General features: G+C 48.0%; 1 protein-coding gene across 1 annotated transcript in view; it reads left to right on the top strand.

Moving 5' to 3' along the window:
- Nucleotides 1-5,166: 5,166 nt before the first annotated feature.
- DDX46 (DEAD-box helicase 46) overlaps nt 5,167-13,629 on the top strand; it is a 327,918-nt gene continuing 319,455 nt past the window's right edge. Inside the window, 1 exon segment of the mRNA XM_040344766.1 lies at nt 5,167-5,288. Coding sequence (XP_040200700.1) covers nt 5,272-5,288 — 17 coding nt within the window. The 5' untranslated portion in view covers nt 5,167-5,271.

The following is a 13,629-nucleotide window of genomic DNA, read 5'->3' as shown; positions in this document are numbered from 1 at the left end:
ACTGAGAGAGGCAAAGGCGGAAAACCCTAAGGAACTGAAACCTACTGAGATTGGAGGAATCAGCATGAACCAGATAAACGGACGAAGGAGGGCGGACAGCAGAAAAGGAAGAAGAAGAAGAAGAAGAAGAAGAAGGAAAGCAAACTGGGCAAAAAGGGCCCCCACAGGCCTTGAGGACATGCGCCTACCTCTTGAAGAGTGGTCAGTTTTAGAAGTGAGCAAAAGAATAGAGACAAAGGAATCCAAGGTAAGTACATTCTCGGCCAACACACCACCAATAGAGCGCCTATCCTTGGAAACCAGTTCGCTGATCCGTAAGGCACCAAAGAACGCCCAGGAAAAGGCAAGCTGGAAAAGGAGAGCCTCATAGCAGGAAAAACAAACCCTAGGCAAAATAGAAAATATTTTAGTTAGAATGTGGACCGACACTGAGCGTCGGGAGTCGGGGGAAGCAAGTCAAATGTCTCCAGCCTTTCAAAACCCTCCGAACGACAAAATCCCTGGTGATATCTTCCAATCCAAGAAGCCAGAACCAAAAGGAGAGAGCCGAGATAGCAGTACCCACAGACGACCCAGAGACTTTCCTTTCCTGGAGATGAATAAGGTAGTAGAAGAGAGCCAAGCACCTGTCCTGCGGGGAGGAAAGGAGAAACTCACCGCCAAGTACAGATACCCATTCAGTCCAGATCCGCCGATAGGCCACCCAAGTATTACGAGAGAGTGATGCACTAACGTGGTCTAACAGGCTTTGGAAACGAGGGTCCACAAGAACTTCGGGCAAGGGAGGCCCACTGCAGAGGCATTCGGGACCAACGCACGAAAGTGGTCCAACTGTGAACGAGGAAGGGAATCAGCGATGGCATTAAAAACGCTGGGGACATGCTTAGCCCTAAACCACACATTTAATTGTAAGCATCTAAGGACTAAAAAATGCAACAGTGAGATTACTGGGGGGAGAACGTGTGGACTGGCGGTTGACAACCTGCACCACACTCATATTATCTGTCCAGAAAATCACCCGCCTGTTCCGCAATTCCTCCCCCCCACAATTATGATGGGAAAGAGTTCCAGCAAGGTCATGTTCCGCAACAAATCGAGTTGGGCCCATGAGGTCGGCCAGGGTTCAGCGGACCAGGCACCTCGGGAAAAGGCACCGAAACCCCAGGAGCCCGTTGCGTCTGTGTAGAACTCCAACTGCGAGTTGGGCATTTATTCCAACTGCCAGCATGAACGACCAGATATAGGACTGCAGGAAGGACAGCCACACCTCCAAATCATCAAGCATAGGCTTAGTTACGCATACATAATGCGTGACAAACGTGAACATGAAAAGCGGACAAAATGCTAACGCAAACGTCGCTACCTGCCGAGCCTATGAACAAAAAGTCGTCCAGATAGTGCAAAACTGAGCACAAGCTAGAAAACCGAATAAAAACCCACTCCAGGAAGCAGCTGAAAAGTTTGAAATAGCATGATATGGCACAACCCATGGGGAGGCACATATCAATGTAATAACTGCCCTGGAAAAAACAACCCAGGAGATGGAAACAGTATGGGAGGATGGGGATGAGATGAAAGGCGGATTCTATGTCCGCCTTCGCCATAAGGGCAGAAGAACCTGCAGACCAAAGCAAATCAAGCGATGTGTCGAAAGAAGCATACTGCACCCGAGACTCCATCGTTTACCGAAGAACCCAACGGAAAGGAAAGGTAATGAATCAGCCGGAATTTACCAGCATCTTTTTTGGGCACCACGCCTAGTGGGGAAACCTGCAAGTTGTGATAAGGAGGGATGTCAAACGGACCCACCATGTGGCCCATTAGCAACTCTTCCTCAATTTTGTCAGCCACCACGGATCTGAACCGTTCAGCAGATTTCATATTATTAGACATGGTGGGCTCGTCGATGGACAATGGATAAAAAGGGAATCCAAAATCCCTGGGAAAAAACGCCCGAAGGATCGCTGCCTCCCTACTGAGGGTGTACTGGTCGAGCCAGTGACGCATCCTTAAGACATTCACCGGGGTCCTCCGGCTTAAGAAGGTCGGCTCTGGAGCCCTGACTAGTTGATGGGAACCCTTTTGTCTTACGAAAACAGTGGATTGCTGGGTGCGCCCCACCGTGGGTGGAACATTTGTGTTTAAAGTGACACGAGGTGTACCATCTACAGTGGCTTTCGTTAAACATCCAGCAGATTTTTCCAGCGAGAGCGCCGGCAGGGGACTGAAAGGTGATCGGTCTATGCGGGCACATGAGTAGAAGCCACAGACTCCCGTCCTGGAAGTCAAAGCGCAGCCCCTTCGGGCCACCATCCTCTGGTGAAACTGGGTGTCATAATTGAACCAGCACTGCCCGCCATAGGTTTTGTAAGTGTAGCACTACCCCCGGAGGAGCTGCTGGTTTGTTTTGGGTGGCATGTTACCTCTGTGACTCCGCTGTCTAGGGTAGTTGATGAGAGCTGTAGTAATGGAATGTCCACACAGCAGGTGTCTTTTTCTTGTGCTTTTATTTACCCAACAAGGTAAAACAGTGTGAACTTGGTGAAGAATAGAGGAATAGCAGAGGTGGAGAACACAGATTCAGGTGTAGGTAAAAGGAAACAGTCCTGCTTCCAACGACAAACTTTACTTCGCCACTCCAGCCGGAATGGGTACAGCGCACCTGGACAGGCCTCTCTCACAAGCCTGGCAGCCAGAATAACACTCGAACTTGGGGTTAAGTCTCTGCCACTGATCCTCCCAATGGTTCCAAAAAATAGTAGTCCGAAGTCCTCTTGACTGGACTTAACACCTGGATCTCCTTCAGGTAGTTTAGCCGACTAGTTGGCCGACTGATAGGCAGCCAACATTCAGCCTCTCCAGGTTCCCCTGGTCCCCGAGGGATGGTCAGGCCCCTATTGGAACACCAGCCTCTCTTGGCACTCCTAAGGCAGAGACTCCACCGAACAGCTTCCTCCAACAGGACGGACAACCCAGGACCTCTTTAGGTGGGGACCCAGTCGATTACTGAGTCCCAAGCGGACAAAAGTGCGAGGAAGCTGCTTCGCCTTTTCCACCCGTACAGTAACATCGATCCTCCTAGACTTATCCACTGTGTCCCTGTCAAAAGGCACCAGTGTCAGTACGTCAATGAACTCACGATGCCAAATTTTTTCTTTGACGCCCTGAGACAGGTGTAAACCCATCGGTGACACTGACCATAGGGGGCCACCAAGGTGAAAACCAGACCCAGATGCTGAAGTCCGGGAGACGGAGAACTGGTCCTGGGAGGAGGTGCAGAGGGAAGAGAACACTGGGAGCTCAAATCTAAGCGAAGAAAAACAGGCTGTTGTTGTGTGTAGTGGCCAGCAGGTGGCGGTGCAGCGCAGGAAAACTCACCTAGCGGCGCTGGAGCCAACTGCCTCGAGTGATGAGAGAGCTAAGGCAGAGTGAGGGGGGATGCAGCAATTCCGGAGGAAGAGCCAGGGAGCGGGCGGAGGGAAGCCAGGGAGTCGGAAACCTCCAGCATTGAGTAGGGGACAACACTGCCATCAATAACGGCACCTGCACGCCGGCACTGCACAGGGAGAGGGGAGAGAGGCATCCACAGCAGCTCCCGCCCTGCAGGGCGCAGAGAGCAGGTCACTGGGGACTGCATCTGGTGGAGGCACGGATCGAGCCTGCCCTGCCACCCACCGATGACCCGCTGTGTGCGGCGGGGCTCTGGGGCTCCTAGAGTGGGGGAGACACTGCTGAGTAGCAGGGGGAGGTCTAGGAGAGCCGCAGTTGTGACTGAAAGCACCGACTGAGCTGCGCACAGCGCAGACCTGGGTGTGAGAAGGGGAGCCAGCATCCTCAGTACCAGTGGCTCTGCCATCCCTCCTGGCGGTGCGTGTAGGAGCTCTAGGAGGACTGAGGCTCAGTCTGGAGGGAGGGCAGGTGGTCCTGCGGGCCCTGTAGGCCCTGGAACCCGGCAGCCCGGCAGCCACCGAAGCTTCCACCGGGGGTGCTTGTCCGCTTTCCAGCGTACCCCTGAACCTCTCAAGCAAGGCGAGTCTGACAGGAACGCAGGGGACCCAACTCGTGTGACGTCAAATCTTCTCGAGAGTAGTGGGGCGTGCCTCTGCGTAGCCTTTTCCAAAGTCCTGGCTCCACCCAGTCACCTCGTGCCATAGCAGCCAATCGAAAAGGAGCCACTCCGACTCACTGATTAGGTTGACGCCCCGCTTAGTTGCCAAGCATCCAAGCTCCCTTTCCTTAGTGCAGGGCGGGTCAAGGGGCCTTCATTTAGGATTTTGACGCCCCACCTCCACAGCCACCCCACCCACCACAGCAGCATGGCGGTCAGTGGCAATTCCAGCCACAAGACCCCCAACAAGCCTGCTGGTTTGGGGATTTTCAGCCCTTCACCAATTACTAATTTCCTTCTTTTTTTTTTTATAATGATTTTATTTGTTATATTTTCTATATTTTTGTATGCATAGAATGCACTTTTTGGTTAAGTTCTTTATATTTGGATGGCAGATAGCATCTCTTTTTTTTTTTTTTTTTTTTAAATGCACAATAAAAAAAGTGTAGGATAATACTTGGCTATGTGTTTTACTTCAAATGACAGTTTGGGAGTAGGCAGTTACATTTAAAAAAAATACATGGCAAAATTAACAAGGGACACCAACATAGTTGTATGTTTGATCTTAAAAACTATCACTTGCACAAAAAAAAAAAAAAAAAAACAAGCATAATAATATTATTCTTGATATCACTAGAAAAAAAAAAAAAAAAAGCCTTTTAAAATAAGTTTGTCATAACTCTATCAGTATCACCACCCAGTAAAGCAGCTTCATTATTATCCCATTAGGCTGGATTCACACCTATGCATTTTTAGTGCTTTTTGCATTTTGCAGATTTGCACTGTATACAGTAGATATACCATGGTTTGCTATGGAAAATGTTCTGTAGTGCAAATCTGCAAAATTAGCTTAAAACGCATAGATGTGAACCAGTGAAATTGTGCACAAAGCCCTGAACAGTTTTTCTTATATATATATATATATATGTGTACTGCGTTTAAAAACACGTTCGACTGAGTTTGACGTAAACCTGCCACCCAAAACATACCAGCAGCTTCAAACCCTCTGGAGAATTGTCTGCTGTTTTATCCTCCGGACGCCAGGTGGCGCTGTACAACGATTGCCCCCCAGTGTTCCTGTTGTGAGGCCCGCTAGTTTTTCCTGGTCGCCCTGTGTCTGTGTGTAAGGACGGAGAGAGCTCGGGTGAAGCCTAGGTGCAACGATGGGCAGGGAGTCCAGGTGAGTAAATGGGTACGGGTGACACAGCATTGTGTGTAGCGTGCTCTTGTGAATATTCGGCGCGGTAACACGCTGGGCCAAGGATGGGGAAATGGCGTGCTTCGGAAGTAACTTTTTGTCGGTGTTATTGTGTGAGCTCTTTGATCTGATAGCGTAGTCCTGTTACGCTCTTCGTTCACACGTACATTTACTTGTTCTTTATATTACATATAGAAGCCTATGTGCAGTCATGGACACTGTTCGTGAGCAAGCATGTGTGATCCCCGTACTATAGGGTGACCAGACATCCCCAGTTTCAGGGGACAGTCCCCTGATTGAGGACACTGTCCCCGGTTTTGTCCCCAGATTGGATTTAATAGGGGGCAGGGGCAATTTCAAAGACAGTCAGTGCAGAATTAAAATAAAAAAAATAGAATTACACACCCCCGCTCCGCCGTGCCTACTAGCATAGGGGGGTTGTATTTTTCCCATTATCTGTGCCCCTTTCTGATGATCATGTGCTGGTCGGAGCGGAGGGAATATTTCTTCAGTTTCGGGCGCATGCCCATTCAGCTCCGCTCGCATGTTCTTCTGCCTTGGCTCAAATCCTGGCCAGCCACCTGCCTATCTCCTTGCCTTCCCTGGCGGAGTGATCTTCCTCCGGTCACCATCCAGTAGTAGCCGGGGCCCGAAGAATAAGACTTGAGAGGCTGTGAGGCGGGCGGTGATGGGCAGAGAGCCGCTGATTGTTGCAATTACTTGTAAAAAAAAAATATGTCCCCGGATTTCATTTTAAAAATCTGGTCACCATACCGTACTATCTCATGGAGCTTAGAGTGTGATTACAGTCCAAACATTTTTTTTTTTGAACAAGGAGGACCCGACCCCTTTACCCATTACAGAGAAAATTCAATCCCAGTAATTTTGTCACCCCCGTGGCCATCTTTTAAATGTCTTGCGTATGCGTTTGTGTCTTTTTAGAAGCGATCGGCAGCACACCTGGGCTTATGCACACAACACTAACGCTACCTGGGAACTAGATACCTGCTGCATCTGTGAAACGGATGTGCTGCAGACCTCTGGCAGAGGCCTCCGGCACATTTGTGCACAGGTGGGATCCGGACAGAAACCCTGATTCCTGGGATGTGCGACATGGACATTCTAGAAGGCATTAGGAGGCGCTACGTCATTCATACCCAAGGCTCGGCTCACACTAGTGCGATGCCAGACATGGCATGTGATTTGCCCTGCATTGCTGTGCACATCACATGCAATGTCTGTGATTCAATTTCAGACATACAAACTGGCTGAAATCGCATCGCATTTGCACCAAAATGGTACAAATGGTGTTGTTAAATTTACATTAACACCCCCAGCCATTCGCAGATCTCGGTGTGAACCACGGTGCAATTCAGGCGCAATGGGGGAACCCGCACCGGATTTGCTGAGTTCTCGCATCATACTAGTGTGAAATCTGAGGGAGGAGCCAGGTGGAAAGATGTTGTGTTTAGGTTACATTCACACTGACGATTAGGGCCTGTGCATATTGTGGCGGAAGTTACATCTGTGGATCTTCGTCGGCCCCATTCACTGTGACGGGTCACCAGTCATTGCAGCTATTTTCCTGTCTCTGCACAGCCAAATCCCTGCATCTATAGCCACCAATCATCTAACAGTATATCTAGCCCTGTAAAGAAAAAAAAAAATCAGTATACTTTTTTCTGTAGGCGGTCCGACCCGATCTGCAGCGGCAGAAGCTCTGATGCCACGCTGAGCTGTTAGCTGTGGCTTCGCTATGGAAACGGGTGCAGAGGACACGTTTGACAACAGAAACCCCATAGTAAGTCTATGGATGTCAGGGGTTGACAAATTTGCTTGGAATCTAGGAGCCAGCTAAAAAAAAATAGGAGCCAGAAAACCCGCCCCGTCCCGACGAGCTTGCGCGCAGAAGCGAACACATACGTGAGCAGCGACCACATATGTAAACGGTGTTCAAACCACACATGTGAGGTATCGCCGCGATTGGTAGAGTGAGAGCAATAATTCTAGCCCTAGACCTCCTCTGTAACTCAAAACATGCAACCTATAGAGTTTTTTTAAACGTCGCCTATGGAGATTTTAAAGGGTAAAAGTTTGACGCCATTCCACGAGCGGACGTAATTTTGAAGCGTGACATGTTGGGTATCAATTTACTCGGCGTAACATTATCTTTCATAATATATAAAAAAAATGGGGATAACTTTACTGTTTTATTTTTTAATTAAAAAAAGTGGAATTTTTTCCCAAAAAAAGTGCGCTTGCAAGACCGCTGCGCAAATACGGCGTGACAGAAAGTATTGCAACGATCGCCATTTTATTCTCTAGTGTGTTGGGATAAAAAATATATATAATGTTTGGGGGTTCTAATTAGAGGGAAGAAGATGGCAGTGAAAATAGTGAAAAATGACATTAGAATTGCTGTTTAACCACTTCCGGACCGCCGCATGTACATATACGTCGGCAGAATGGCACGTACAGGCACATTGGGGTACCTGTACGTCCCTGCCTAGAAGTGGGTCGGGGGTCCGATCGGGACCCCCCCCCGGTACTTGTGGCGGTCCCTGTGGCTGTCCGAGCGATCCGGGATATGGGGGCGGCTGTTCGTTTTTGTCTGCCCCCTTTTCAGATCGCTCTCAGCCAATCTGCGCGCTCCCCCTGCGTGTCACTTCCTCCTCCTGTGTAAACACAGGAGGAGGAAGTGATGTGATCTCTCCTCTCGGCGGTATTTTCAACCGCCGCTGAGGAGAGATCACATCACACAGTGAGTATGCACAACACTACACTGACACCAGGACACACAGGCACATTTAACCCCTTGCGATCACCCCCCCCCCATCACAGTGTCACTGAATGCAGTGATCATATATATGTACTGATCACTGCATTTAGTGTCAGTGTGACAGGCAGTTAGTGTTAGGTCCAGGGTAGCCCCCGTACCCCCCCCCCCCTAATAAAGTTTTAACCCCTTGATCACCGCCCTAGTTAACCTTTTCACTCCCTATTGCCAGTGTCACTAAGCGATCATTTTTCTGATCGCTGTATTAGTGTCGCTGTTCCCGCTAGGTAGCGATTTTTATTTTTTTTACTAAAGACATGTGGCTGATTAATTTTGGCCTAAATGTTTGACTAAAATTTAGTTTATTTGATTTTTCCTATAACAAAAAGTAAAAAATATTGATTTTTTTTCAAAAATGTCGCTCTATTTTTGTATATAGCGCAAAAAATAAAAATCGCAGAGGCGATCAAATACCACCAAAAGAAAGCTATATTTGTGTGAAGAAAAGGACGCACATTTTGTTTGGCAGCCACGTCGCACGACCGCGCAATTGTCTGTCAAAGCAACGCAGTGCCAAATTGTAAAAACCCCTTGGGTCATTTGGCAGCATATTGGTCCGGTCCTTAAGTGGTTAACTTGTAATGCTTAACTTGTAATACCAACGGCCACCACCAGATGGCGCCAGCTCACATCTGGTGGTAATAACTTGTAATACCAATGGCTCACAAAATGCATACCTTCCAAGCCAAGTCGCCAGGACACTATTTCTAGTCGCCCTGGCGACCGGGATTTGTCGAGCCCTGACGTATACTATCTTTAACCAGAGTTTCACAATATAATAGATTCTGTTGCTCAGAAGATTTTTCTTTGCAAGGAGAACATTTTGAAACTTCTTCTCTCTGTGCAGGCCTTCAAATTGCTCCCACAGACCTCCTTTTGGCGGATCATGCATTTATTAGGATTAATGACTTCTCAGGGGTGCCCTGGGCCCAATTACACTCCAGGCCCCTTCAGGCATTTCTCTTGCACCATTGGGATCGCAGTTAGGATTCTCTAGATTGGCTAATTCAGCTGCCAAGAGAGGATTTGCTCAATCTCTCCTGGTGGGAGCAGCGGGAACACCTGCAGGGAAGGAAGAACTGGGCGCAACATGCTCTAGTAAAAGTTACTACAGACGCCAGTCTGTGGGGCTGGGGTGCACACTCTCAGGGCTTGCAGGCCCAGGGAGCCTGGTTGCCAGAGGAGGCAGGTCGCTCCTCAAATTTCAGGCAACTACTAGCTGTAGGGAAAGCTCTCTTGGCTCTGCAAGAGAGGGTCGGTTCGAAAGACCTATTGTTTTTTTTTTTTTTCAGACAATGCCACTACGGTGGCGTACCTGAACAAGCAAGGGGGCACTCGTTCGGAGTCGCTTCTAAAGCTATCACAGCAGATTCTGTCCTGGGCAGAAATCAATGTTACCTCAATCAGAGCAGTCCACATCAGGGGTTCAGAGAATACGCTGGCGGACTATCTGAGCAGAGTGAACGTCGGTTCCAGCTGTTGGGAGCTACATCAAGGCACGTTCCAGGAGATTGTGCTAAGATGGGGCCTTCCTGCAGTGGATCGTTTTGCCTCCAGTCTCAACAGAAAGCTGCCGGCATTTTTCTCACTGGAGAGATGGGGTCCTTGGGGACGGATGCTCTCTCCTTCCCGTGGGATTTCACTCTGGCTTACGCCTTCTCTCCTACCTCCTGGCAGTTCGGAAAATTATTCAGAATCGGGCAGAAGTGGTTCTGATTGCCTCTTGGTGGCCCAGGAGGAGTTGGTTTTCCTCTCTGAAGGCCCTCTCTGGCCCCTACTAGATCGGAAGGATCTACTCCATTAGGGACCAATATTGCATCCAAATCCTCAGACTTTCCATTTGACGGCCTAGAGCCTGAGCGGCACATCTTACAGTTGAGAGGGTGTTCAGCGAAAGTTATTCAAACTATCCTGGACAGCCGCAAGTTGGTAACTAGAAGAATCTATGGGAAAGTTTGGAAAACTTTTAGTTCCTGGCAAAGGAAATCCGGTTTAGATTCTTTTTCCACTCCATGTTTGTTGGATTTTTTTGTACAAGGGAGTGGAGAAAGGTGTATCTGTCAGCACCCTTAAGGTTCAGGTTGCAGCCCTGTCTGTGTTTTCAGACAAGAGGTTAGCGGAAGATCCTTTAGTCAGAAGGTTCCTTTTAGCCAGATCTAGACATGCTCCCAGGATCGTCAAACATGTGCCTCCTCGGTGTTAAATGCTTTAACAAGGGCTCCTTTTGAGCCTTTGCATGAAGCTTGCCTGAAATGTATTTCCTTAAAGATTTCCTTCCTTTTAGCTATTGCCTCAGGGAGAAGGATTTCTGATCTACAATCCCTTTGCTGTAAAGATCCCTTCCTTAGGATTCTAGAGGACAGGGTAGTGATTAGGCCTGATCTTTTCTATTTGCCCAAAGTATCTTCTAACTTGTCCCAGGAAGTAGTCCTGCCTAGTTTCTGTACCTCTGCCAAAAATGCGGAGGAGGAAAGATTAATTTTTTTAGACATAGATGTCTTCTACTTTACCTTGAGAAATCCAGTGGGTTTAGGAGTTCCTCCCAGCTGTTAGTATTGTTCAGTGGCCCCAAGAAAGGGTCCAAAGCGTCCAAAAGCTCTATCGCTAGATGGATTAGAGAAGCTATCTGGAAAGCTTGCAAAGCTTTAGGTTGTATCCCTCCTTCTAGAATTAGGACCCATTCTACGAGATCCATGGCTATGTCATGGGCAGAAAGAGCGAAGGCATCATGTGAAGAAATTTCGAAAGCTGCCGTCTGGTCCTCCTCTCATGCATTTGTCAAACATTATAGAGTTCAGATACTTTCCAGCCAGGACCTCTCCTTTGGTAGTTAAAGCGGGGGTTCACCCTTAGAGGGCACTTTTCCCCCTTCGCTTCCTGCTCGTTATTACTAGGGGAATCGGCAATTTATTTTAAAATATGTGCAGTACTTACCCGTTTACGAGACGCATCCTCTCCGTCGCTTCCGGGTATGGGCTTCGGGAATGGGCGGTCCTTCTTGATTGACAGGTTTCCGAGAGGCTTCCGACGGTCGCATCCATCGCGTCACGATTTTCCGAAAGAAGCCGAACGTCGGTGCGCAGGCGCAGTATAGAGCCGCACCGACGTTCGGCTTCTTTCGGCTACACGTGACGCGATGGATGCGACCGTCGGAAGCCTCTCGGAAGGCTGTCACTCAAGAAGGAACGCCCGCTCCCGAAGACCCATACCCGGAAGCGACGGAAGAAGATGCAGCTCGAAAACGGGTAAGTACTGCACCTATTTTAATATAAATAGCCGATTCCCCTAGACCGAACGAGCAGGAAGCTAAGGGGAGATTTTTTTTTTTTTTTTAAATGGGTGAACTCCCGCTTTAAGTGCTTCAGGCTGTTGTCCCTCCCTAAGGTATAGTATCTTGATAGCCTCTCAAGTAGCTGTCCTGGAAGGTGAGGGGGGAAGACCCCCATTAGTCTTACCGGTAACGGTATTTCCAGGACAGCGTATATATTCCCACCCTATTTTCCTTTTTCTTTCTTTTTTTTCACAAAAGATTTTTATTAGGTAAAAAGTAATCCTACATATACATGTGTACATAAATGCATATTTAGCATAACATGACAAATCTTCTGCTAATGTGAACATGACAGAATGCCATACAAGGTAACGTGACTTGTTACGACATCAGTAAACATGTGAATTAGAACCGTGCGGTACTGCACATATCACCAGATAAAATCTATAAGCCTAAAAACTTATGGATAACCAACATTCTTGTGACTCAAGAACGGTGCCTAAATGGAATCAAGGAGCAATGAGAATAATTGCAATGCCCCGGAGGCCAATATCAACAGGCCTAACCACGGCCGTAACTGAAACCTTAGGCTTGATGTCCCTAAAGAAGGGAGGACAAAAGGAGTATAAGGTGTCGAACCTGGAAAAATTTGGTCGATTATGTCGCTGTGGGGGCGCAGAGCCCTAGGTGGGGGGGGGGGAAGAGTGGGTCCAGGTCATGAGGGTCCCTTTACTGCATAGTCACTTGCTAACAAGGGAAGAAGGACTTGTAATATTCCTAATTCCTGAAATGTGACCAGCAGGCCCAGGTCGTTGTGAATTTCTGAATACGGTCTTGGGCAGTATGAATTCCTCCATCTCCTCTATTTTGGTCACCCTGGTCAGCCACTCTCTAATGGTTGGGATATCTGTTGAACGCCAATGTATGGGAATGCAGAGTCTGGCCACGTTGACCATATGCATGGCCAACGATTTCTGATAGGTGTGTTGGGGTAGGGTTGTATGATGTAGACGGATTGTAATCCAGGGTAAAGGTGGTGACCTGAGATATTATAGAATGGACTTCTTTCCAGAATGGTTGAAGCAAGGTACACTCCCACCAAATATGGATCATGGATCCTACTGCTCTTTTGCATCTCCAACAAATGTTTGGAACTGTAGGTGAGAACTTGTGTAAGCGTGCTGGGGTCCTATACCATTTAGTTATGATTTTATATCCATTTTCCTGGATCGCTACATTCATCGATCCCTTATGAGCGAATGTATAGATGGTCTCCCAGTCCTTTTCCGTGAGTGTCAATTGTAAATCTGTTTCCCAAGAGGTATGCAACGAATGCGTCGTGGAAGGACCAGTGTCAGCTTGAAGTAGGGTATACATGTATGAAATGAGGTGTCTTTGTGGCGTAGTGCGTGAGAAAAGTCCTTCAAATGATGTAAGTTGTCTATTCCATGTTACATTTGAGTCTGTGGAAGTAAGAAAGTGTGTCAGCTGTCTATATGACCAGAAAGGGAAAGCACCAGTACAAGAATCGGAGATCAACTCTTCATAGGAGCGTCTACGGCCTTTATGAAAGAAGTGGCAAGCTAGAACCTCCTCGTGTGGCCATTCCAATTGAGGGAATGTTTTCGATTCTCCCGGTGGGAACTCAGGATTCCCTCTCACGGGAGTCAGTGGACCTGGTTGTGAGGATAGATTGAAGAGAGATACTGCTTTCCTAAAGGCCAGTAGTGAGGGGAAGATGAGTGGGTGTGTTCTAATGGACTGGAGCCAATATTGGGGTGCCAAACAAGGGAGTGTGTGCGTCAGGATTTGTGAGTTTTCGAACGTCACCCACGTTTTCCCCTTTTTGTGAACTTTCTAGTCCCAATAGCGTCCTGGCGACTTGGCTTGGAAGGTGTGAAGTCCCCAGCTCTTCCTTGTGTGAGCTGGCGCCATCTGGTGGTGGCCGTTGGTATTACAAGTTAAGCATTACAAGTTAAACAGCAATTCTAATGCCATTTTTCACTATTTTCACTGCCATCTTCTTCCCTCTAATTAGAACCCCCAAGCATTATATATATTTTTTATCCAAACACCCTAGAGAATAAAATGGCGATCGTTGCAATACTTTCTGTCACGCTGTATTTGCGCAGCGGTCTTACAAGCGCACTTTTTTGGGAAAAAAATTACACTTTCTTTATCGTACATCACGGGACACAGAGCAGCATAGCCATTAC

This window comes from Rana temporaria, chromosome 3 (genome assembly GCF_905171775.1).
Source record: "Rana temporaria chromosome 3, aRanTem1.1, whole genome shotgun sequence".
NCBI classification, from domain to species: domain Eukaryota; kingdom Metazoa; phylum Chordata; class Amphibia; order Anura; family Ranidae; genus Rana; species Rana temporaria.
Note: the sequence above shows the minus strand (reverse complement) of the source record. Positions and strands in the feature narration are given on the sequence as shown.